We start from the raw sequence: 26,270 nt of genomic DNA on the forward strand, positions 1-26,270 counted from the left end.
CTATGCGTTAATGACAAGCAAAGTCAAGCATTTCTTTGTTTTGATGTTTTGGGGTGACATTATTTCTGACAATCTAGACCAGGAACCATAGTACAGTGGTACCTCAGTTTACAAACTTAATCCGTTCCAGAAGTCTGTTCTTAATTTCCCTAATGAGGCCTCCCGCTGCTGGTGCCCTTCCACCATTCAGATTCCGTTCTTAGACCGAGGTAAAGTTTCCGGTTTTGCGGAGTTTGTAAACCAAATCGTTCTTAAACCGGACTGTTCTTAAACCAAGGTATGACTGTAAAGGTTTCCATCATAGAATACCTTCGTTCTAGTCTAAAAAATATTTGTCTCGCTCCCTGACCTACAGATTCTTGAAATAGATTATATTCACTTTCCTTGCTGAATAACCAGCACTTGTATTTGGTTTAGTAAACTTTCCATAGCTGTTCTGCACATGTATAAACACATTAGAAGTGTTGTCCTGGATCAGATTAAAAGATCACCTGGTCTATCATTATATCTTCAGCAGCTGCCAGCCAGATGTCTCAGGAAACTCAAAATATGATGGAGATTACTATTCCTTTTTTTTTTGCCCCAACATCTGGACATCAGAGGCATATTGACAGAGCATGGAAATTCCATTTTAGCAGTCACTGATGATAGAATTGACCTCCATTCATACGTGTGTTTTTTAAATGCAATTGGTCCTAGGTCCATCACAGCATCCTGTACAAAACTATACATGTGCTGTATAAATATGTTTATTTCTATTTATTTAACAGAATTTGTATACTAAGCTGTATACAATTTGTATACAATTTTATTGTGAATAAAATCTAAGTAGTTTAGGGAGAAGGATTGGGGAAGGGTATTATTCCCCAATCCAACAAGGATTGGGGAATAATACCCTTCCACAGAGTTTCTCCAGTATAATCTTTTGTGATTCTCTGTGTCCAAAAACCCATCCCTTGTGACAATTATTGACACATCAGAAGAAGTAAACGAAGGAAAATAACTCACATTCTACTGGGAAATTAAACTTGGAAAACTAAAGCTAAATAAAATCTGTTGTATGGTCACCTGACACCCCCCCAATTTTTGGGGGGTCAGAGTTCTAAATTGAAGTTATTGGGGGTATTAACATTATGATCAGATAGGTAGGTTGCTTATAAGAAATAGAAGTAAGAAAACTTTTGTGTATGGTATACATACCTGTATGAATACAAACCTTTAGGCAATTCTGTGTTGGTAGTCTTGCAGTGTTCTCATATGTTTTTCTCCTCAGATCATGTTCCAGTTTGTTTACCAGCTCCTTAGAGTATGACCCCCAGAACTGGACACAGAGTTGGTAGTGTGCCACTTTGTAGTAGCATTATGGAGATTTTGAACTTGTGAATCAGCATGCAGTCTTATTTTGACTGAGTCTGGTGGGATTTAAAAGTCCCAACAACCTCTGGAGGACTACAGATTCTCCATTTGTGCTCTGCATGGAAACTTCCATGTCTAAAATCTTCCCTGTCATATACTTCTGCCTAAACAACATTAGCATCCCTATGTAGCATTTTGCTTTCTGTGCATTGTTGCTGTCATGTGGAGAATATGTGAGTATGACTGCATGCAGTGAAGGGCTTTTAGATGGTACCACCTTCACGTGGACTGTTGCCATGGGGACTGGCTCTTTTCAGTGCTTATTTGTGGGCAAGTAACAACTTAACCAGGTCCTCAAACTTTTGCCTTTCGGGGGAAAAGTTGATTTTTCAAGAGGCGTAGCCATATTCGTCTTTTGCAGCAAAAACTACTGTGAGCCTTGTGGAACCTTGAAAGAGTAACAAATCTATTATGACATAAACTTTTGTGGACTAGATCTTGTCTACAAAAGCTTGTGCCATAACAAATTTGTTAGTCTTTAAAGTGTCACAAGACTCTTTGTTACTTTGTTTATGCACATAAAACAAATACGCATATGCAAATGCAGGATGGTGCTGCAGTGATAATATGGGGCCACAGAGGCGTGGCCTAGAGGGTAGAAAAGATTCAACTTGCCAAAACATATCTTGCTCTTGAAGCAGGATGCAAGGCCCTATGAATTATTTCTGGCATGTAGAATTTTTCGTTTGCAGGAGGTGCATAGAGCTGACATTACAGTTCTGTTTCATGTTATTAGTATCTTAATAAGTTCGTCAGCTTTTGAATGACTGTATTACTGTAAAATTAAAATAATCTTACTGTTTGAAACACGCATGGAAAGAACTGTTGCTCTCAGCTTCAAGAGTAAGAAAATACACCTTTTAAACAAAATGCAATACCTTTTTTTGGCCCTTTTGTGGAGACATTATCTATAACACATGATTTAAGGAAATGAGCATGTATACAGAATTCTGTTTCCCCCACTAATGGGGGGCATTTTTGTGCCAATGAGCTAATTATTTTAATATGGCTCAACCAATAACTTCTTTGTTTATCATCTGTCCACTTAATCTTTCTGTAGAAAATTAAAGTTCTTCTGTTACTAATCTTGAATTCAGAGTTTCTTGTAAGGTAACAAAGTTCTAACATAAGATGCCAGACCTCTGCTGGTTATACCTGGTTTGGTGAATAAAAGTGTGGGGACTATATTTGGAGCTATATCAAAGGCCCTGTGCATTTTTAAAAAACTAATATTAAAAACTTGTAACCCAGGGGCAGCCAATGTGGTGTTTTCCAGATGTTGTTGAACTCCAACTCCCATCAGTCTCCCTGACCCTGGTTAATGGTCAGATAATGAGAATTGTATCCCAGCAATATCTGGAGGCACCACATTGCTTACTCCTGTAATAACCTATCCAACTACTTCCTGATGAGTGGCAGGGTTGTGCTATATCTGAATTTTAATTCATTCTGCACCATCTCACATATTTCTGCCAAAGATGCCCATTTGACGGGATGGTCTGGAAGGTGGCTGAATAGAGAAAAGCCTTGAAACCTTTAATAGCTTGAAGAAGCCAGGCAGAAAGAGTGGGCTGAAGGACATGGGAGACTTAAGTAAATGCAGATGAGCTTGGCGGAGGAGGCCAAAATATGCATGTATCAGCCAGGAGGGACAGTGAGGACACAAGATTTTCAGTTCATTGCAGGAATTTGATGGATGTGCAAGTACAAAAGGACTGCATCTTTGGTAGTGTGAAATTATTCTGCAAGTTGAGAAAGTTTCTCCCACCATTGTGAGGCTCAAGTTTTTCACAGGGGCACAACTTCACTTGCTGATCTTTGAAATAAAATATGTACTTCATTTTAGCAAGGAGCTTTTCCTCCCCCTGTTTCATAAATGACTCAGATGTCCATTGAGAAACTAGCTTAGAATTCTAAAATGAAAACCCCAAATCAGTTACTCACTTCAAAGTTTATTGCCAAGGGGCTCTTTCTCTACCTAATGCTGCAGCTTCAGACCCAGACATGCCAGTGTTGGCAGAACAACTCTGCTTTGTTCTTTTCAGTGCTAATGAAATGTTTACTTTTGCAGGTGTGCTTTTAACTCAAGCCTGATAAGCCAGCTAGCTTTCTCCTTGCTTCCTCCAAAGCACTGCAGCAGCAGCAATGTCTTGTGTCCTGTAGGTTGTTACTCAAGAAATGAAACAATTTTGAAACCTGTATTTTGTGTAAAGTTATTGTCAGAATGTTAATGCTCCTAGCTGCATAATGCTGTTCTTTAACTCATATTTTCAACAATTATTATCTACAAAGGCAAGAATAGCAATGATGTGTTTCATCTAAAGTGATTGAAAACACAGAATTTGGGGGTTGGATTCAGAGCAAATTAAAACTCCATTGGGTTTTGTGGAGCTTAATGGGACTTGAGCTTTCCATGTAGATTTCAGTGGGTTCTAAGCATCACCAACTTGGTCTGGATCCACGCCTTTCCCATAGAGCACAAAGTTTAATCATGGGCAGTTCTTCTAGATAAGATACAAAATGTCATGAACATTGAGCAAGTGGCTTCTTAAAATGATAGGAACACCTGTGGAAAACCCTCCCATCAGATGTCAAGGAAATAAAGAACTACACAACTTTTAGAAGACATCTGAAGGCAGTCCTGTGTTAAGAAGTTTTAAATGTTTAACATTTTACTGTGTTTTTGTATGTGCTGTAAGCCGCCCATAGTGGCTGGGGAAACCCAGCCAGATGGGCGGGCTAGAAAAAAATAAGATGATGATGATTTATTAAGCAATAGCTTGTCTTGTTGGTCATGAGAGCTGCCGTAATAAAATCTACAAAAAGAGACATAGGCTGGAACACATCTTTGTGATATGGTGAATGTCCACACTCACCAATGCCTCTCTCCCCCTTCCCCATCCCAGTACATTCCACCACCAGTTTTCCCATTGTATGTTATGGGCAAGGGGGAGAATTGGAGGGGGAAGGGAGATGGAGGGGGAATTTCATTAAAAAAACAACAATCCAAGCAATAAGAAATGGATATTGAGATGGGGTTCTCTTTAATCTGTGAGTTTTGGCACCTAGCAGACTGAAATGAACACAAGCAAGGCAGAGAGAGACAGGGAGAATGTGTGAGAGAGTCCAGGAACAGTGTGACCCATAAAATCCTGTGATCATCCACCAAGTTCAACAGCTGTACCTCCATTGCTGATTATGATTTGTTGGTTTAAAGCTGCATCGAGATCCAGTAGGCTTGATAGATACAGGTATGGCCATGTTAATATCCCACAAGCAGCTATCAAACTTGATGGAGGGTTATCCCGCAAAGCGTAGTGAAATCTGACACTTCTATGGATTGGTGTGGCCCATTGTAACTTGTCTGCCAAGCTGAAGGGAATATGGGAGGGCAGAGATTTGTGATTTGATAAAGCAATGCCCTAAATTTACCAATAGTATCATCTTGTTCCTTGCTCCCCGCCCAATAAACGGACCACCTTGAGCCAAATTAATGCAGATAACCAAGGCATATGTTGCTACAGGGTAGTACAGGCTTCCTCAACCTCGACCCTCCAGATGTTTTGAGACTACAATTCCCAGCATCCCTGACCACTGGTCCTGCTAGCTAGGGATCATGGGAGTTGTAGGCCAAAAACATCTGGAGGGCTGAGGCTGAGGAAGCCTGGGGTAGTATGTAACCTTGCATTTTGTACTTGCATACTGCATTTACAGCATTAGCTTCCTTTTGCCAATCAGTAATTGTGCTATTGCATAATTACCATGAAACACTTTGCTGACTTGCCAATAATGGGTGGCTTGCTAGGAGAAATCTGAACGCCTTTCCCCCCAGTTTATTGTCACACTTTCAACCCAACATTACAGCCCGATTTCAAAGGGCTTTGGGTTCATTATGTCCTCCCTGCGACTCATCACAAAACTTTCTGTACTCTCAACTTCAGGTGATCACACTTTTACTATGTGCTTGGCTGTGTTGTTATGCATTGTAGAGTTTTTCTTACAGCCAGATTTCATGTTCTTTCATCCCAAGTGTTTTGAGGCATGTATGCTCTGCTGCTCTTTCCTTAAGGGTAAGCCCCTGCAATAATCAAGAGGTAGAATTTATAGAACATGTGATTTCTATGCTGGAGTTTTGCAGCATATGATTGATTGACCAAACTACCCGGCAGACCAGTTCAGTTTTATGTTAAATATCCAATGGAAGTTACAAACCCAAAGGTATCACTTGCAGTGACTAAATTTCTATCAGTGAGAAGAATTCACCACCTGAGACTGGACAGGCCGTCTTAACAAGGACTCACTCGATGTCATAGTAGTTTTATATGCCTATAAAGTGACACAGAAGAACAATCTGTTTTGCTCTGAGATTCTTGTGTGCTGTATACTTTTTATTTTTGGTTTATTGGCTGTAGCATATTGATGGATTGATGTGCTTGCTGAGTGGTATCTTGTTTCTTCCCCAAATTCATGTAGTTTTGTAGCCTCTGCTGTGGTTTCTTCCCTAAGGGAAGTGATGTTTGCACTCACAGGACCCATGGAGTGGTAGCACACTCCACCAAGGAATGGGAGAGATTTAAATGGAAAAGAGCGACTTACATGTAGCTCCTCTACTACAATCATCCTTGGTTTGTTACAGATAATATTATAACTTATTGTGTGTATATTAGATTGGTCTATGTTTTAAAATGTTATGGCTATTAATCCAAAGGAGTAGGTTTTTAAATGGCTCTGTGCACCCAAATTTTAAATAGGAATTGGTAAATAAGTGGCACGCATACACAAAATCCACTTTAGTAATTGGGCTTGATGCTATAGAGGTGCGTTCTAAAATATGTTAATGTTATGGACATAGTGCTAGTCCTGAAAGCACACTTTCCTCCTGAGTTCTCTTAGCGTCAAAGTAAATGTTTGCAAAGTGTAGCCTTTAGGATTGGGCTCAATCTGAAGTCGGAATGGCAAATATTGACATTGTGATTTTAGTGATCAAGTTCTACAAATTGTTTTCGTTTTGGAGAAGCGCATTTTGCATGCAGAGTCCCTCACCTGAATCATATAGCATGTGTGTTAAAGTAACTTCCAGATTCTGCATCTGCTATTTGTGAACTTCAGTCACGTATGGTTGAGTGCACAGAATAAGCCCAAGGTTGCAAAGGTCACTTGTTTTGATATGAAGCTAATGAGGGGCAAATATCTGTAGAAGTCCAAAAGGGATGGCCTAGCGCAGGTTGCTAAGCAACAGACCACAAGAATTTGTTCAGTCACGAGGCACTGGCGCCTATTTAGTTTGTTTATGTCAAGTGCTCTGCCACCCAATTTGACAAACGGGAGGGAGGGGGGAAATTATACAAAGTATATGTAGTGACTGCAATTCTTCATCCTGCTTATGGGAAATAGTTCTTCCCTGCTGCCCCCTCTTTCCTATTAAAATGAAACCTGGCCATATGCCAGTTATTACCTTTCCAAGTCAGTTTGTGTTTGGTTTCGGTCAGATTGACTGACATGGAATTTGTGGAATTTTGCTTTGCCTGTGTAGAATGCAAAACAATAGGCCTTTCATTAAAGTACAAAGGGCAGCAAGTTCATATCACTACGTTCACCACATTTTCCTGCTTCTAATTATTTCTGTCATGGGCACTGAGTTTCAATATAATTTTATTCAGTACTTCACTTGTGCCTCAAGGCACACCGTTATGGATCAGTGACAGAGTCTTCTTCTTTTAAATAAATGCATACATGAATAGTAAAATATTAAACATTCTCCACAGTTGCAAGGGTTAGAGGTCACCTCGCCTTTTGCTTGAACGCATTCCACAGCCCTAGATAGTTTTAACTGGTTACCTGTTAATGGTCCTTTGCAATTTATATGGCCAGGAAAAGAACTTAATCGCAATTCATTATCTGTACACTGGACTTTGAACCATGTCTGTCTCAAGTGCTTAAACATAGTTCCTGCTGTTGGCAACGATAGTGTGAACTGGATATGAGAAATTTCAGTGTTGTAGTTCTAGTTTAGTTGCTTCTGTGATTCACTAGTTTTGTATGTGTGAGGGTTCTGACATAAATCTTCTCCTGCTGCAATCCATCAATCACTAGGTTAAACTGTGAGGAGAATTAGCTCCAAAATTGGAAATTGAATCTGCACTATTTAGTGTATTTCGACACCACACTAAACTGCAGTTTAGTAGGATATAGTGAGCTTCTGACTCATGTAACCCTCTGTCTCCTTCCCAATCTTGGGATGAGTTTGCCAGCTTTTGCTTCTGCCTTCCATTAACCTCAGCTTGTCATATCATCTGAACTGACAAACTGCAGTTACTGTTAATTAGCCATTGAAACTAGTTACTCAGGAGAAGGGAAGCACACAAGTCTAAGGTTCCAGGCCGCTTATTTACATTATGCTAAACTATGGTTTAGTGTGACACCTGAACTCTCTTAATTGTAGGTGTCTACTCCTTCAACATTCCACACCTTATGTTAGTAAATCATCGTTCAAAGCATATGCATCTACTCAAACCATCAGGTTTTTTGGGGGGTGGGACAGGCACAGCTTTAATCCTTGATGAATTGCACTCTGAACCTCTTACTATGAGCTAAATCCACATTGTCCTAGTTTTATTTATTAAATTAAATTTTTAACATTAATTTCTAAAAAGGGAAACACTTGGCTCCATATTGGCTGCAGACAGATTATGCTTTCATTTCCAGATGGGTCAAGTTAATATTAATGGTGATCTATACATTCCTCCCCCCTTTTCAGTTCTGTTGCTTGAGAAGATAGAGAACGATGATATTCATAACAAAACACTGAAGATTACAGACTTTGGCTTGGCTAGAGAGTGGCATAGAACAACTAAAATGAGTGCTGCGGGAACCTATGCATGGATGGCACCTGAAGTTATCAAATCATCCATGTTTTCTAAAGGAAGTGATATCTGGAGGTAATTATGTTTTCAATATTCTCTTTATTTTTTTAAATAACTTTTGTACAGCTGGATGAAATCTGAAGCAACCTAACGTTGTGTAGTTGTTCCTGGTGTGGTGCCTGGGTACATGCTGCAAGTGAGGAGCACCACCGAGGTGTACACAACTTACAAGGTCCTGGCTCCTAAACCTCACCCAGTCAGTCACTCTGGCACTCTGCTGATTCTAGGCTTCCCTTAATGGTTCTCACTATACTTCTCAATATATTGGTTCTCACTATATTGCATTCTAGAGAGCAGGGGGAATATCTCTCTATACACCTATGTGCATTTTTTAACATCTGAAAGATGAGGTGAGATATACAAGGAGAGGAATTCAACTTTGCACTAAGGCAATTGTTCTGTCTGGTAAAGCATTTTTGCTTGCCAGGCAGAACTACCACCACCCCACTCATCCCTTCATGAGTAAAACAGTTTCATAGAATTGTAGAGTTGGAAGGGACTCTGAGGATCACCTACTCCAGCCCACTGCAATGCAGGAATATGCAGCTTGGATCGAACCTGCAACCTGGATGTTATCAGCTCCACACTCTTAACCAACTGAGCTATCCAGGTTTCATTTACAGTGTAATTAAAACAAGGCAGGTGAAAACCCACAACCACCAGAGCAACAATAAAATAGCAGCAGCAACGAGATCAGGCATCCATCTTAAACACTTCAAGGAATTATTCGGTTCGTTCTTCCTTTTCTGTGGACCACAAGGTGAAGGCTTTATGGAAACAAATATGATGAAACCACTTTCAGATATGCAGAATACTTATTTATGTAGCTGGATTTTCATTTGCTTCCAAGTAACATGCCTGTGGCCATAAGGCATTTCATTTCGCTGCAACCATGTGTTGGAAGGATGTAGAGCATGGCGATGGCATAGCCTTTGTTGCGGTGTGTTTGGATGCTTTCCTTCTTTCTAAGCGGGTTGATGACCTTTTTAGTTTTTGTTTTGCCCTTCATTAAGCCGTGTATTTAACTGTCAAATAAACATTTATTTATAGTTATGGCGTATTGCTGTGGGAACTCCTTACGGGAGAAGTTCCATACCGAGGCATTGATGGTCTTGCTGTGGCTTACGGTGTTGCTGTCAATAAGCTTACTTTGCCCATTCCATCCACATGTCCCGAACCATTTGCTAAACTAATGAAAGGTACTTGTGCTGCTTATTAATGGGGGGGAGATGCTATGAGATAACTCGCATGTTGTCTATAATATGTGTACATTTTTTTTTAGTTTTAGCATTTCATTTAGAAATGTCATCACTTACGTTAAGGTATAGAAAATACCAGCTTCCCATTTCATTTTAGTCCAGTACTAAAAACTTTTTTTTAACGCGTTCAGCAGTGGAACGTAATTTCATTTTAAAAGCTGCATTCATCTTTGGAAGTGCTTTCTTGCTCATTTATTCATTAAGTTATATTCTGCCCTTTCTCCAAAGAAGCTCAGAATAGCAGCATAGCCTCACCACAGCCTGTGACGTAGCTCAGGTTGAGACAGTGTAGCTTAGAATCATAGAACTGTAGAGTTGGAAGAAGCCGTGAGGATCATCTAGTATGCAGGAATATGCAGCTGTCCCGTACAGAGATCAAACCTGCAGCCTTGGTGTTCTCAGCACTGAGCTCCAACCAACTGAGCTACTTACTTAAAGTCTGCAAGTCAGTGCAGTTAATGCTCAAAGTTAATGAAAAGTTACATCGGAAGCAGTTTATTTTGTTGGTGTAGCATGATTTTCTCGATGCAGGATGTTTGCAGATCTACAAATTGAATAATTCATATGGGGGAAGTGAAGGGATCCTTATTTTTAAAAGCTCTTGTGTGCTATCCTTCCATATTCATCTTTTGAGCCTGGATTAATCTATAGGACATGGGTCTGTGCCTTCGGGTCACCGTTGCAAGAAGATTGTGTGAGACCCAGGCGAAAATGCGCATGGTGAATATATTTGTGGTCTCACTTTTTGAAAGTGAAAGGACCATAAGTTATTTAACAGGTCATGCCTAAAATAATCTGTGCATGCATCCAAGTAACGTGCTACCTTTTATACATAGCTCTGGACAGTCTGAGGAAATGGCCTCATTTAATGCAATCTCAAGCAAACCCTATTCTAACAAGAAAGTGCTCTATTAATTGTTTTGAGTTTTGTTTAGAAACAGTATATAAATGTTTCAAAAGAAATGCTAAAAAATAATAATTGAATTCTTAAAAGCGGCCAAGTTACAGGGAACCAGGAAGAGGGCCTTCTCAGAAGTGGCACCCGCCCTGTAGAACGCCCTCCCACCAGATGTCAAAGAGAAAAACAACTACCAGACTTTTAGAAGACATCTGAAGGCAGCCCTGTTTAGGGAAGCTTTTAATATTTAATAGACTATTGTATTTTACTATTCTGTTGGAAGCCGCCCGGAGTGGCTGGGGAAACCCAGCCAGATGGGCGGGGTATAAATAAATTATTATTATTATTATTATTATTATTATTATTATTATTATTATTGTGTCAGATTTTGTTCCCTGTTCTTCTAACTGATGCAATTGATGAATTTTAGTGTGCTGGGCTCAGGATCCCCATATCCGACCGCCCTTTACCTTGATTCTTGAGCAGCTTACTGCCATTGAGGGGGCTGTTTTGACTGAGATGCCTCAAGAATCTTTCCATTCCATGCAAGATGACTGGAAACTGGAAATTCAACAGATATTTGATGAACTGAGGACCAAGGAAAAAGTGAGTGAATTGGATCTTTCCCCCTCTTAATTCTTGGTACTCTTTAACTCTTTTAAACTGCTCTTTTATCCTTGCGGGGTGGTGTATAGTGAGAACACACTGGGCTTAATGGCAGGTGGGATTGCCAAAGTCACCCCACTTTTTATTTTTATTTTTTTGCCATGTGCGTAAAGCTGAACACACACAAGTTGCAGGCTTACTATATACAAATGTATATGTAATTGTTTAAAAGTTGGGTGACTAATCATATATAAAAAACAAAGCCTTCATTGGGTGAGCAACTAATTGTGAAGAAAAGAAGCTTCTGTATAATTTGAAATCTTGCCTTTCCTGTATGTATACACACACACACACACTGGGCTAACTATTCTTTTGTTACAAATATTAATGGGAAACTTCCTAAGCTACCATCCAAGTTGACTTTCATAGTCTACATTAAAAGCTTTCATGCAGAAAAAGTAGGGAAGCCCTTGGGGCACCGGCATGCCTACTAGATCTTAGTTATCTGGCATTGTATTGAATAATAACAATAATAATAATAACAATTTTATTATTTATACCCCACCCAGAGTGACATGGTTTCCCTAGCCACTCTGGGTGGCTTACAGCATATATAAAAAATTGTAAAACATCAACCATTAAAAACCTCTCTATACAGGGCTGCCTTTAGATGTCTTCTAAAAGTCAGTTTATTTCCTTGACATCTGAAGGGAGGGTGTTCCACAAGGAGGGCGTCATTACCAAGAAGGCCCTCTGCCTGGTTCCCTGTAACCTCACTTCTCGCAATGAGGGAACCACCAGAAGGCCCTCCCTCGGATCTGGACCTCAGTGTCTGGGCTTGAACGATGGAGGTGGAGACACTCCTTCAGGTATCCTGGGCTGAGCCCCATTTTTCTTTACCTCTTCTGCAGTCTACTTGCTAAAATAATAATTTAGAGTCACATTTCAGAACACATTGTGGAGGTTAACAAAAAACAAACCAAATTGATGAGGGAAACAATGTCCCAAGTTCCCATTTGTCCTTAATCCAACAAAGCCTGGCTAAAGTCTGGTTGACCACCTCTTTTAGAAATAGCCTTGGTGTGGAAAGAGGGAGATTTCACCCTATCTCTCTCTTGTTTGAAAAGTTGTCAGGCAAAATACTTACGGATTTTTTTTTTTTCATCACATGGCAGAAGACTTGTGTCCTAACTAGTATTTCTGTAACTATTGTTAGGAGCTGAGGTCACGAGAAGAGGAATTAACAAGAGCTGCTCTCCATCAGAAGTCACAAGAAGAGTTGTTGAAGCGGCGTGAGCAGCAGTTAGCAGAACGGGAGATTGATGTACTGGAGCGAGAACTCAATATTTTGATATTCCAGTTAAACCAAGACAAGCCCAATGTGAAGAAGAGAAAGGGAAAGTTCAAAAAAAGCAGATTAAAGCTTAAAGATGGTCACAGAATCAGTCTGCCTTCAGGTTTGATTTTCCTCATCTATGCAGATTTATTTAGGATGGCTACTGCATTTGCAGATTTCAAATACTGGGCTGAAAGTTTCAGAGGTTGCTATTGAAAGGTTAGATACAATATTGATATCATATTATACATTTCAGTGTGACAAATGAACAACATTTTGAAGATATTGAGGCATTAGCACAGACCTCCCTTGTGTTTGATTTAGAATTTTGTTCTACCAGCCAATCAAACTTCCTGAATTGGGTAACCAAATATACCGGGGAATGTTGCTTTGAAGTAGAATTCTGATAGGGAATTCCCCTGTCGATAACATATTATATCTTTGTTCACGCCAAAGTATTTATTACTGGTGTGTCAAGGGTTTGTGAAAGAGCAGCAAACATGGATTCCTTCCTCTGCGCAGTAGCTGTGGCTGCTGTTCTTCCTGTACCTGTTTACCAGGGAGTAAGAACCACTGGATTCAAAGGGTCTTACTAGGATTGTGTTGCATGTTACCTTCAGAGTTGTTTCTCTGGCACTTAGTGACAATTAAATATGAGCCAACATGAAAAGCAGTGCACCACTGCTGTGTTGAAGCTAGGTTGTGATTATGCTGTGAAAACACTGCACCAAGTTCTTTAAAGGTAGGCAAAATTGCAGGTGCAACGAATAATCAATTTTGTGTTTATACCAAGGTGTTTTTTTTAAAAAAAAAATAATAATGCCTGTAACTATTGTTATATGTAAAGAAGTAGCATGTTAGTTTGAATTTGGTTTTTTATTTTATCATACAAATACATTCTTCTCCTATTTATAATAGATTTTCAACACAAGATAACAGTGCAAGCCTCCCCAAACCTGGATAAGCGAAGAAGTTTAAACAGTAACAGCTCTAGTCCACCAAGTAGCCCCCTAATAATTCCCCGTCTTCGAGCTATACAATGTAAGTCTAAATCAGGTATTGCCCCCCTCCCCCCGATCTTGATTTTCTTAATCTGGAATGACTGAACTCTCCTGATCTTGCTGTACATTTTAATACAGCCTAAGTCTGAAATCCTATACCCTCTTAGCCGGCAGTAAGCCCTATTGAATTCAGTGGGACTTACTTCCAATCAAACATGTATAGGAGTATACTGTAAAGTATTGTTAGCCAGTACAAGGTGAAGGTGAAGATATGATAGTTTAAAATAATGGACAGAAAATTCTCAAATTCAAAGAAGATTTTGTTATTAGTTTCAGAGTTATTGCACACTGTGGTTAGCATTAACAATGGTAATTAGATAGTGACTTAAACTTTAACCATGTCGGAGGCTTAAAATAGGCATTCCACCAAACCATGGTTTCTGGTAACTATAGTTTACAGCAACAAACCATGATTTGAGCATCTGATCCAAACTGGTTTAGAGCTGCTTTTTTGCTTCCCTTTCCCACCTGCTCAGCATTCCTGTCTCAAGGTGCTGTGGCATTTGGAGGTAATGTGATGCCCACAAATTATGGCTGGTCAGTTCAGAAAACCTGAAGACTGCAGCACCTTGGATTGCAAACTAGCCATCAACTTCTGAAGTCCAGCTCCGAGGGCCTTCTGGCGGTTCCCTCACTGCGAGAAGCCAAGTTACAGGGAACCAGGCAGAGGGCCTTCTCAGTAGTGGCACCCTCCCTGTGGAACGCCCTCCCACCAGATGTCAAAGAGAACAACAACTACCAGACTTTTAGAAGACATCTGAAGGCAGCCCTGTTCAGGGAAGCTTTTAATGTTTGATGTATTCGAGTATTTTAAAATATATATATTTTTGGAAGCCACCCAGAGTGCCTGGGGAAGCCCAGCCAGATGGGCGGGGTACAAATAATAAATTATTATTATTATTATTATTGTTTCCTAGCATCTTACAAACCATGGTTTGTCAATTTGGGCTGTGCAATTTAACACAAATAGCCTCTGGTTGTTGCTTGGTGTATGAATTGTGCCCAAGACTGGACTTGTAGAATTTTAAATAATGTTATTCTCTCTCTCTCTCTCTCTCTCTCTCTCTCACACACACACACACACACACACACACACATATATACACATGAGAAAAGAAACATGAATATAGGTGGGCAGTTTGCTGGAATGCATCTTGAGATTTTCAGTAGAGTTACTGTATGTTGTGTGTGTCTGCCTGCCTCTGTGCATGCATGAAGGGACTTTTACATTCAGCTTAGTTCCAAGCATTTTCCCCTTTCACACAGCCTAACACTGGTTAATTATTCAGTGTCTTCTGTTTGAGGGTAATAAATTATCACTCCTGTTTCCCAGAAATGAAAGGGGCTATTGTCTGTCTGTCGTTCAACCTGGATGTCTTGTAAACAAAAGATTATTTTCTTCTCTTTGAACAGCGTTTTCTTAATCCTTTGTTCCCATTATCTTCTGTTCTTTCAGACTTGATAGATAAAGCTGAAGGGGAGTTCTTACAGACATTTAACTTGTGTACTTATTTGGCTGAAGCTGAAACTGTTTTCTTATTCTGTGGTACATTTTCTCCCTTCACCTAATTTTGGGCTGCACTGCAGTGGCATAATGGAAGGAATGGGAGTCCCTTCAATACAGTTTAGAAACAGAGGTCTAGTCACCTTTGTCTGGAAATGAAATTCCAGGGCCTGTCACTTCAGGTTTTTAATGAAAATAATCAAAAGGGCTATAAAACGCAAATTCTTCCTCATGCAGTATTTATTTTTAACTGTTGGTAATGCTTCTAATCAGGCTTTATTGATTTGATTTTGTAAAGGTCATTACCAACTTGGAAGTTTTCTGAAGTAGGAGAGGCTATATCTCTAAATTTGGTTTCTTTAACAATTATACATTGGAACTATATGTTGAATATTCATTAGACTGTGAACTCTTGAATATTTTTGAGAGACTCCTTGAATTGGGCAGATTTTGTAAACGAGTTTGTAGTTCTTTCACTGAACAAGTAAGTCTTCAAGCTTCCCACCACCACCATAATCCTTCTCAAGAACATAAAATGTTAGAGTTAGAATATTAGAATTGCCTGAGATCTACGGAACTGAGAAGAAAAGAATATATGCTGGCTGTACAGTTATGGAGTCTGTGGTGTGCAAGCCCTTGAAGGGGCCACATGCACATTAGGCCAAATCCTGCATAGAGGTTGTTCCAAGGAGTCTTGGGATATGTATACAGGAGATTTTTTTTTAATTTTTCTAATGCAGTCACCTCCTGTAGAAATGGATCTTTGTATCCCAGTAATTGGATCCCTGTGATTGTAATCTGAACAGAGAGCATTAAAAACCCACAAAAAGTTACAGTGTAACTTTACCAATTTTGTTTTCCTCATACATGTATGCCACCTAAATCTATTGTACATCATCCAATGGGCTGGATCTTGGAATGACAAGTAAGAGAAAGCTTGCAGAAGAGGATTTGCCTTGTCCTTCCTTTGCACTGCAACTTCTTGAAATTCAGAATAGTGCGTTGTGATGGGGCATTCATAGGATTGGATAGGTACTGTTATCCAATTTGGGGTGACAGCCCATTCGAGAAGATCTCTCACCCTCTCAGAGTGACTTTTAGTCAGGCAGAGGACCGACTGTGGATAGAAAGGGGTGCAGAAGTATCGTTCTGCAAGGTTTCTTCCACTCAGAGTCCAGCCCAATATGTTTAGGAAAAATTAGGGAAGGTATAATGAGAATATTTGGGGGGGGGGTGTTAAAATTCTCTCAACCGTATACAGCCAAGCTACTAGCTACATTCCACCTAAACATGCTTCATTCACATCCATTCCTGTTTCTGTGTTGTATAATAGTATTGTGTGGCACAGCAACACTTCATTTAGTAAATAATTATTATTTTCCCTGTTGTTAGTTATCTGGGCAATGTACAAAATAGCTCTTGTCGGTGTGGCTGCCCAATCCTCTTTGCTGTATCAGTGCAACATTGTGGTCAGGTTGTTACACCGGATTAGATGAAACATGATGACTATAGCGTGGTGTCGTGTCTGAACTGGAAAGCTGCCACAACACAATACATATTGCACTATTTCAGCAGCTGTTATATCCAGTCCTAAAGATTTGGTGGTGGTGGTGGTGGTGCTGTCAACCATAGGATCTGACTGCTTAAAAATGGATCACTAAGTAATCAGCTGTGAGCACTTACCTCTCATCTCCATTTGCTGGAGAAGCTATTCCTAGGATGAATGGAAGGCCTCTGAACTTTGGGATGCCTGGTTAAGAATATGGTATTTGCTTAATACCAAGCTGAAGTGCAACTTGGTATTTTCATCTCTATTCTCTTAATTGTTTCTTCAGTGATTTCCAAAACTGACCCAAATACAGCTAACGGGCAAAGAAACAGTATATATGTGTACCATCAAGATGTAGATATCACAAGCGAATATGAACTTCCCAGTGGGGTTAAGAAAAAAGGCAAGACCACATTAAATCATAAAAGGTGTTGGTTAAATTAATTTCTAAGCTAAATTTGTATGCACTGATAGCCTGAGCACTTACTTGGATATCCATTCCAGAGATTGTGTTTCAAATGAATGCAATTGCATTAACTGTATATTATGACTTTGTCCTATTAAGTTATATCACAAAAGGCATTATTCTGCATGTATATCTGATACAAGTGCTCAGTAACTATAGCTTGCCAAGATGTATAAAGAAAAATCAAAAGCATGAAAAGAAATCGGATATTTTCTGTTGATTGGCATAGTTTCTTTTCTTACTTCCTACCTTCATAGATGAGATAACTCTTTGCCTGCTTGAATTTGATTTTATCCTAGCTGTCCTTTAATTGGGGGGGGGTGTAATCTCTTTTACAGTAGCAGAATGTGAATGCTAAAGCATCGGGTATTTTTGGATAAGCACTGCCATAAAGCCATACTGCTTGGAATTGCTCTTGAGATCTTCCATCTTTCTGCAGTGACCTCGGATGAGAGCAACAAAACGTGGGGAAGGAGCACAGTTTGTCATCAGGAAGAATTTGAAGATGTCAGGCGAGGCTTCAAAAAGAAAGGGTGCACATGGGGGCCAAGCTCAGTTCAAACAAAAGAGCGTACGGATTGTAAAGAGAGGTATGGCTGCTATGTGGCATGAGGAATGCAATACAAAGGTGGTGTTTTTGTGGTTGTTTTTGTTTTGAGAAGCTTATATCCTGTCCTTTACCTGGAAGGCTCAGGGCTGTTTAGAATAAAATGAACGCAACAGCACCTTAATAAAAACCAGTATGCATATGTAAAATTATATACAGTGGTACCTCGGGTTAAGTACTTAATTCGTTCCGGAGGTCCGTTCTTAACCTGAAACTGTTCTTAACCTGAGGTACCACTTTAGCTAATGGGGCCTCCCGCTGCTGCTGTGCCGCCGGAGCACGATTTCTGTTCTCATCCTGAAGCAAAGTTCTTAACCCGAGGTACTATTTCTGGGTTAGCGGAGTTTGTAACCTGAAGCGTATGTAACCCGAAGTACCACTGTATACATTTTATAATATATTTGAATCTGTTTGATCTGTAGTCTCGACTTTTGCCCATCATGGCTAGTTGGGGATTGTCTGGGGAGGAACCTGTATTAGGTGCCTTGAAGGAAGTGGTGGTATAATGTTTCTTGAAGAAGCCCACTCTGGACACTGAAGTGTTCAATACACACACACACACACACACACACACACTCCTTCTGTGTACCCCTACACAGAGTAATCTGAGAGCTGGTTTGTTTAAATTATCCATACTTAATGCTTACTTTGGTTCCAGATTGGACAACACAGGAAGCTGTGGTTAATTAAAACAGGAGTGAAATCTTCTGAACAAAAGAGAGGGCAGAGGGAGCACTCAGGCCTGAAGCTTGTACTGGCTCATTCCTTCTTGTGCACAGCACACAAAACCATGGTTTGGTGTGACGCACAAATATAGCCAATGTGTTGGGAAATCAAGAGTCAACAAGTACAACTGAATTGAATGAGGCTTGCAAAACCATACTTATTTTCCATCTTATAGTGGCTAAACCTATGTGGGCTTATTCCTGATGCAGGTCCAGTTAGGATGCATCTGTCTATGCCTAATTGAACAGCTGTAATCAGTGCTTTTTTTGGAGGGGACGCAGGGGTACACATACACCTAAACATTTTGTGAATCTAAGTTTGGCCTCATTGATGGGCAGTATTTCAAATATGAGTAGGAAAATGAGAGGACCCCTAAACATGTTTTAAAGAAAAAAAGCACAGGCTGTAATAAATAAGAGTCAGAAATTCTGGCAACAAAATTCAAACACTGTGTGGAGGGCAAAGGGCCGAGACCACCTCTTACTTGAAAACATCCTAGGTTTTTACTTAATGCAAACATGAATTACTGGAGTTTTAAGCCACACAATTTGAGGCATGCCAGGGGTTAAACATTCAGAGATGTCTTGTTCAGATTTATTCTGAAAAAGGTGCACCCACTCCACCCACTTCGTTGCTTGAAGAAAATGTTGAGAACCATCAATTATACAAAAGTCCTGTGGCTTAGCTACAAACTACTGACTCTGGATCTCGAAAATGAATAGGTTTTATCTCTTAATGCAGTGCAGGAAAATGAATAGTTTCAAACTCCTGATTAACATTGTAACATTTGTATCAGAGATGTGGGTTTTCCAGAAAACCTTGAATTGGGAGATTTTCCACTGTCCTAAATCACTGAAGATTTGATTCAACAAGTTTATAGGACATTATTATTATTATTATTATTATTATTATTATTATTATTAGTTTAAAAAAAAGTCATGCTCCATTTGTATACTGTAGGAATGTCCTGAAATTTTGTTTTCAATCACCAAAAGTAGTTGAACTGAAATGTTCCAATGCAGGAAAAGGGTGGGTGGGATTAAATAAAGTCCAAATCATTTGTTTCAAGCAAGCCAACTTTTAACTGCTGCATAGGAACTGCAACAATAGCCAGATCATGTTCTGTTGTTTAGCAGAAAACCTATCCCATTAAGGTTTTTCATTTTCTTAGCTATCTGTTTATCAAGAGTGGTTTTCTTCATACTAAATATTTTCTCTTGTTTCAGAATAAGACCCCTCTCAGATGGCAGTAGTCCCTGGCCAACACTTTTGATGAAGAATCAGAAAGGTGTTCCTTTAGCATCTTTGTTCATAGACCAAGGTGAGTGTGCATACTATATATAGTGATATATTATAGCTATATATGGAAATACTCCTTTTGTTTTTCAAGATCTTGTGGGCATCAGCACTCAGAATTAAACATGGAGTTCATAAGAGTAGTTAAAAACCCTAAAATAGAAATATTCTAAATGAGATTTAAGGTGGAACCATGTTCAGAGACAAAACCATGTTCACACATCATGATAAGCCAGACATTCTGGCTTCTTGTGGCTTGCTGAGAACAGACAACAAACCACAGCTTTAAGGTGGCCTGCAACTGTGGCTTGTTAGAGAGAAGCAAGCCACAGCTTCTGATTTGGACATGAAGCATAGGGGAGAAGTAATGATGGAGCAATTGGACAGTGTGCACAAATAATCTGCTCATTTTCAATAAGCCATACTAAGCCAGAAAGCCTAGCTTGCCATGATGCACAAATGTAACTAATGTCCAGTCATTGCCATGTGATGTAGCCAACAGCAAATCATGATCTAGGTAGTCTTGTCACGAACCTGAAAGTCTTTAAATGGAGATGCCTGGTGATGAACATAGGGTTTCACCTGCAGAACATGAGCTCCACCACTGAGCAGAATTTCAACTTTATTTGTCTTATTTGCTACCCCAGAGACATTCATGAACACAGGAGAAATAGCAAAATAGATGGTATGACCATACAGCCAGCAACTACATTCTTAAAAACCACTAAAACCAAAGAAATTTGCCATCTAGCTCTTCAGAAGGGCAGTTCATCTGGGTGGTCAAGTTGAAAAGCAATTGCTTTATTGTTTACTTGTGTGTGATTAAGTAAGCCATGTGATACATGATAGCTTCTCCTCTTATTCTTTCTGGTGTTTGAATGCACTTCACAACTCTGCAGAGATATTACAGTTGCTAAGCTTTTTTTTTAAGTACATACTGGTGGTAAAGAAAAGAATGTTATACTTGAATGTAAACAACTTAATGTCTCTATACAGAGCAGAGGCTTTCCTCTGAAGGTCTGGATACTAAGCGACCAAAGCAATTAAAATTGCCAAATCAGGCCTACATCGATCTACCTCTTTGGAAAGATGACCAAGGATTTAAATCTGCAGAACAGGAGAGCTCCGAAGAAAGAAATTCAGCAAGTTCTGCAAATAGCACTCCACAAATGACCCCTACAAACAGCCTCAGCAGAACATTTCAGAAAAAGAAAACTGACACAGTGCTTTATGGATGTGGGGTCCTCCTTGCATCAGTAGCACTGGGCATGGATATTAGGGAGCTGAACAGATTTCAGGCTCCTGAAGAAGTACTGCCCAAGGACGAAAAGAAAAGGCGTGATGGAATATTTCAGCGAGCTTCCAAGTTTCACAGAAGTGCAAGCCCTGTAAGGTTGCAGCCCAAGAAGGAGGAAACACATGTCCCTTCACTATGTCCACCTGCAAGTACTGTGAACCTTTTCTCTCTTTCTTCTGCTTCCACTAAATGCCTCCTTCAGTCTGACAGTGAAGATACAATTACGAGCACGCTGCCTTTTAACAGAGATGCTCCCATTAGACACTTTTTGTCTGAAAGTCCTGCGAGTAAAAGAGAACAAATGGCCAAAGCTGATCCTGCTGCTGATTCTAATGTGCCATCTCCCCGTCTTCCTTTGAAGGAAGAATCTCAATTCATATCCAATGCGTCTTCCTCAAAAGCAAGAGCTTTGGGTCACAGACGAACCGTGTCAGATGGAAACCCATGCCATTCCATAAGTGAGTAGCAAAATCAATCAATCAATCTGTAATTTGTTTTGTTTTCTTTACTGGGACGAAGAAAGTACTCTGACATGATGATGACTATTATTATCATTATTTAATAATTTCTATATTGCCCTTCATCCAAGGATCACAAGTCACTTTACAATAGAAAAACACAAAAATGCATGCCATAGTAACAAACAAAAGCAATAACCTTACCCCACACAATTTAAAAGGCCATAGATTGTTTAATTAGCAAAAAGCCTGGGAGAAGAGGAATGTTTTTCCTTGGCATCAAAAGATACGTAACACACGCACCTAGTTAGCCTCCCTGGTGATGTAATCTATTATACAGCTGCCTTACTTTTCAATTTGCTAAAAACGTTAGCTAATTTCCAATATATATATTAAGAGGAAGCTAAGTTGACCCGTTGATGTGCATAATAACTGGCTGTTATGTGCATTCACTAGGCTTCATGGAGAATGTGCATATAATCCTTCCACGAAGAAGGAATTGTGCATATTTCCCAGTCAATATATATAATCCCCAACAGGCCTTGGAAAATGTATATGCAGTGACGGACTTTTATATGTTCTCCGACCATTATGCATAATTTCCACTAGGCTTTGGGGAATGTATATATTCTGAGACAGCGGGCCAAAAGCAGCCCAGAGAGCACAGACTGCACACTTCTGAACAAGAAATAATAATAATAATAGGACATGGTTTTTTGATATTATGCAAAGTGACTAGAGAGTGTGCATATGGCTGAGTGAATGTACAAAATATTCCACAGTGCCTGCTGGAGTTTATGCATGGTGGCTGGAGAATGCGAAATTCAGCAGAGATGTGCACATTCCCTGACTTTGAATGTTGCCTGATCAAAATACATGTCAATGTCAGCTTGGAAGGATTCTCCATGCTTCGTTGGGCCTGGTGAATGTGTACAATGTCCGGTTACTGTGCACATTAACTGCTCATCTTAAGTTCCCCTTAGCATATACACTGTATATGCACTGTCCTAGGGTTGTTTTAAATTTGTCTTTGTTGCCTTTTCCCTCCACTCTAGGTAATGGAATTGCTAATGGGGCTCCGGAGAGTGTTCACTGCCCATCTCTCCAGCAAAGAAGCAATACTTCACCTGTAAAGCAAGGAATTGTCAACATTATACCAAGACCTCGACCCTCTTCTCTAAGAAGTCGGCTAGATCCTTGGCAGGCTATTCCACAACGTCGGAAGTCAAGCCCTTTTGAGTCTGTCGGTTCAGAGCGTGATAGAGGTTCAACGGTTAACTCACTGACAGACACTGATGAGAGAACTAAATCCCATATGCCATCTTTGCTGGATATTGATGTAGAAGGTCAAAACAGTGACTCTACAGTGCCTCTGTGTAGGTTGAAGAGTAAAGCATGCCGGCCATCAATATATGAACTGGAGAGAGAATTCTTGTCTTAAGTGCCTTGATTTTTTTCCTGTGCCCTTTCTAAAGAAACATTTTCTGTGCATGACAACTTAATGCTGCTTTACCCCTAATCTTTTTGACCAATAGTGCTGGTATTACACCAGGCAGAAAAACATTAAATATAGAAAGAATATACAGTGGAAGGGTTGCTCTGCAACACCCGTACATGATGTGAGTGTTTAATAACAGTATTCTGAATGAATATGCGTGTGGAATTCATTTAATTCCTCACATTTTTAATTTACCTTTCCCTAGTTGCAGAACAGCAGGCCCTTTTTACCTTTGGCTTTTTCTCATTAACAACTTGATCTGCTATATCCTAAAGTCCAGTTGCAGCCAATGGAAGTTTTGTCTGCAGGCAAAAGAAAAGTAGGATTTTACCCAAGGAATTACTTGTAATCAAACATGGAAGTGTTCAGAAGTATGCAGCTTTTCAATTCCCAATTGAAATGTAGTTTAATTAGGCAACCCCCCCCAAAGGCAATAACTGTTAAAAATAAGAACTTTTAAGAACTTTTGCAAGGAAACCCATCATATAATGGTAATGATACACTGCTGTGTAGATATACATGTGTATGGTTTCCTTTTTAAAATAAATAAGGTAAATATTAATATTAACTTGATCACAATTTCCAAAATCAGTGGTACCTCTGAGTAAGGTTATGGGAAACAAATGGAAAAGACAGGCACTTTCAAACTGATTTTTTTCCTGTTGTTCACTGTGCTTAATCTCTTGTAGAACTGAAAATGCTGTTAGAGAATCTTAATTACTGAAAAAGTTCCAGTGAAACACATGTTTTACTTTACTGTGCCAATCATAATTTTCTTGAATTCCTTTATGGTCTTTTAAAGTCTAATGTCTTATAGATCTGGATTCTTATTCAGCATACACTACAGTATGTGAAACAGAATACAGTAAGAATTTCACAGTAACAATTACCTATTGAGAAAGATGCATTTCAAACTGTGTGAGCAATTTAAATGAAATCCTGTTTTGGCCAGTTATAACATTATAGTATTCATGTTAAATAAATTCTTGAAGGTATTTTAAGATATTGAGGCATTATTAAAATGTAAAATGGATAGGTTTTCTGAAATTGATTCTTCTAAATTAGAAGTTGTTCAGAAGTGGTGCCCTTTTGGTAGATTTGCATATGAAGCGGAAATGAAATTGCCTTTTAATGGAGCATCGTTAGTATTTTTACCTGTGTGTCTTCCTGTCTTCCTGTCTTAAGGACTTTGTCTGCACTGCCAAGGACCCCAGTGATTGAGTAGGAAGCCCTTTTTCTCACCTGTGTGCGCATGTGCTAGTCTTTGCTTTCTTTCCGTAGCTTTCGCACCACTTTGAGTCCCACTCCAGAAGGTCTTCTGACATTCAAGAGCATCGTGGGGTGGGGAGTGCCAAGAGCCCCCAGTGTACATGGGGAACACAATACACAACCCTTTGGATTCTACCCTTTATTTCAATCATTAAGCGTAAGGTTTGACTGTGCATTGTGAATTTTGAGACAATGGAACCCACCACTGAAACTGCAGTCCTCTAATCCAAAGCCATAGATGGCATTCCATATTCAGCTAAGGTTCCATAGCAAAAGGACATGTTAATTCTGAAGGACATGAGCTGCAATTGTATGTTGTATTTTGCTGACATGTTAAAGGTTTTCCGTTTTAATTTGTTCAGAGTGGTGAACACTCTCCTTGAGGCAGGGAGAGACTAAAGAGAAGAAATTACAAGTGTTTCTTTGGACTTAAAAGTATTATGTCTGCTCAAAAATTTTAAGACACATTGCCTGCTAATTGTAAGTTGTGTGGTCTTTGTCTACTAGATAGTAATTAAGTTATTTTATTTGTTTATTGATTATTGTTTCTCTTCAAAGCATTTTATATTTCTGTCAGTTTCTTCTTTTGAAAAAAACCTTAGGTGCTGCATAGTACTTTTAAAATGTTGCCCCTTTGTATTGGGTAGAGCAGGGGAAGAGAACAATCCGGCCAGTGGGCCAGATTCTACTCATCCCCCCCTGCCAGCCAAATTTGACAGATGGGTAGGGCCACTCACCTGCCAAGCACCTGGTGTCACAGTGATGCCAGTGAGATCGTGGTTTGAAGTCCCAACAATCTGCTGACACTCGGAGCCCTGTGCTACATTTTGAAGCCTGATAATCAGCTGATCAGTGAGACTTCAAAGCATAGAGCAGGGACTCTTTGCGAGTCACTTGCAAAGAGTTGGGGGGGGGTACTTTGAAATCCCAACAATCAGCTGCTTGTCAGGCTTCAAAGTGCTTGCAAAGCACCCTGCGCTATGCTTTGAAGTACTGTTGATCATCACCACTTCACGAGCTCAGTACAGTTCTGAAGCACTGTGCATGGGGCTTCTGACAATCAGCTGACTGGTGGCGCCCCATAAGCCCCTTTTGGACCAGACCAGCTGCCTTTTACCTGTCCATACCTGACATCATATATGAACCTTTTTCATAGAATCACAGAATTGTAGAGTTGGAAGAGACCTTGAGGATCCTGTAGTCTGACCCCTTGCGATGGAGGAATATGCAGATGTCCCATAGAACCTGTAACCTGTGGTTTTCTCAGCACCACATTCTAACAAACTGAATTACCCAGTGTCATGTGATTAGCAGGTGGGCATGGCGTAGCCAAATGGCCTGGAAAGCCAAATGGGAAGGCCTGGTGTACCTAATTAGGCCCAAGGGCTGGAGGTTCACCACATCTGGTGTACAGTTCAATTGCGATTTTGTGCTTTATTATTTAAAACTTACACTGATTTAGTTCTTTTATATAAAAGAACTCAGGTGTATAAGAAAATCTGGGGAAGCCTTGCATGTAGTTGGTGTGTATATCTGAAGTTTATGATAAACCCCTAGAGATCCGGAGACACTGTGTACGGTCCTTTTTTCTGGAATGAGAGACTAGTTTTGGATTGTGCAGTAATACGCCGTGGAGTTCGTTTCTCTTTGCCTTTGTCATGACTATCTCAGGTTTCACAATCAAATGCCTTGTAAATGTTTGTTTAAATCCATTTTTAAAAAATTCCGTTTTCGCAATTAAAGTTAAATGGATGCTCTGTGAAGTCCCATTTATTTCGGTGAGAGGAAGATAAGTGCCTGCTTAGCACACTCATTTAAAATCATTGCATTGCATCCAGAGAAGATTGTTCTGACCTCTCCTCATGCAACAATGATACACACACACCTAGTACAACCTCCACAAAAATCCTGCACACCTCTCCCCCCCCCAGCAAAAAAAAAAACCCCACTCCTGGGACGGGTCCTGGAAGTCTAGAGCAGGATGGAGTATGTGGAGGAATTGGAAGGAGCTGCCTTCTGATTGCAGGAGTGTTGTTGTTTTTCGCCCACTCATACAAATCGTCTGCCAGAGCTGCTGTATTTGAGGTACCTTCTATTTTGG

General features: G+C 39.8%; 1 protein-coding gene across 4 annotated transcripts in view; it reads left to right on the plus strand.

Annotated features, from left to right (window-relative positions):
- Positions 1-25,926, plus strand: part of MAP3K21 (mitogen-activated protein kinase kinase kinase 21) — a 31,635-nt gene extending 5,709 nt beyond the window's left edge. Inside the window, exons 2-12 of one of the 4 annotated variants that reach the window (XR_014546226.1) lie at positions 8,174-8,354; positions 9,390-9,538; positions 10,927-11,102; positions 12,319-12,559; positions 13,357-13,479; positions 16,839-16,955; positions 17,458-17,608; positions 19,578-19,672; positions 20,644-21,402; positions 22,458-24,986; positions 25,108-25,926. Coding sequence is in view for 2 of the 4 variants with exons in the window: in XM_083606007.1 (XP_083462133.1) it covers positions 8,174-8,354; positions 9,390-9,538; positions 10,927-11,102; positions 12,319-12,559; positions 13,357-13,479; positions 16,839-16,955; positions 17,458-17,608; positions 19,578-19,672; positions 20,644-21,402; positions 22,458-22,843 (2,378 nt within the window). In the remaining 2 variants the exon portion in view is untranslated. Of the gene's footprint in view, positions 1-8,173; positions 8,355-9,389; positions 9,539-10,926; positions 11,103-12,318; positions 12,560-13,356; positions 13,480-16,838; positions 16,956-17,457; positions 17,609-19,577; positions 19,673-20,643; positions 21,403-22,457 lie in introns of all 4 variants that reach the window. The other 3 variants (XR_014546227.1, XM_083606007.1, XM_083606008.1) reach the window with 3 other exon arrangements.
- The last annotated feature ends 344 nt before the right edge of the window (positions 25,927-26,270 follow it).

Source organism: Podarcis filfolensis, assembly GCF_964270895.1.
Source record: "Podarcis filfolensis genome assembly, chromosome: 3".
NCBI lineage: Eukaryota > Metazoa > Chordata > Lepidosauria > Squamata > Lacertidae > Podarcis > Podarcis filfolensis.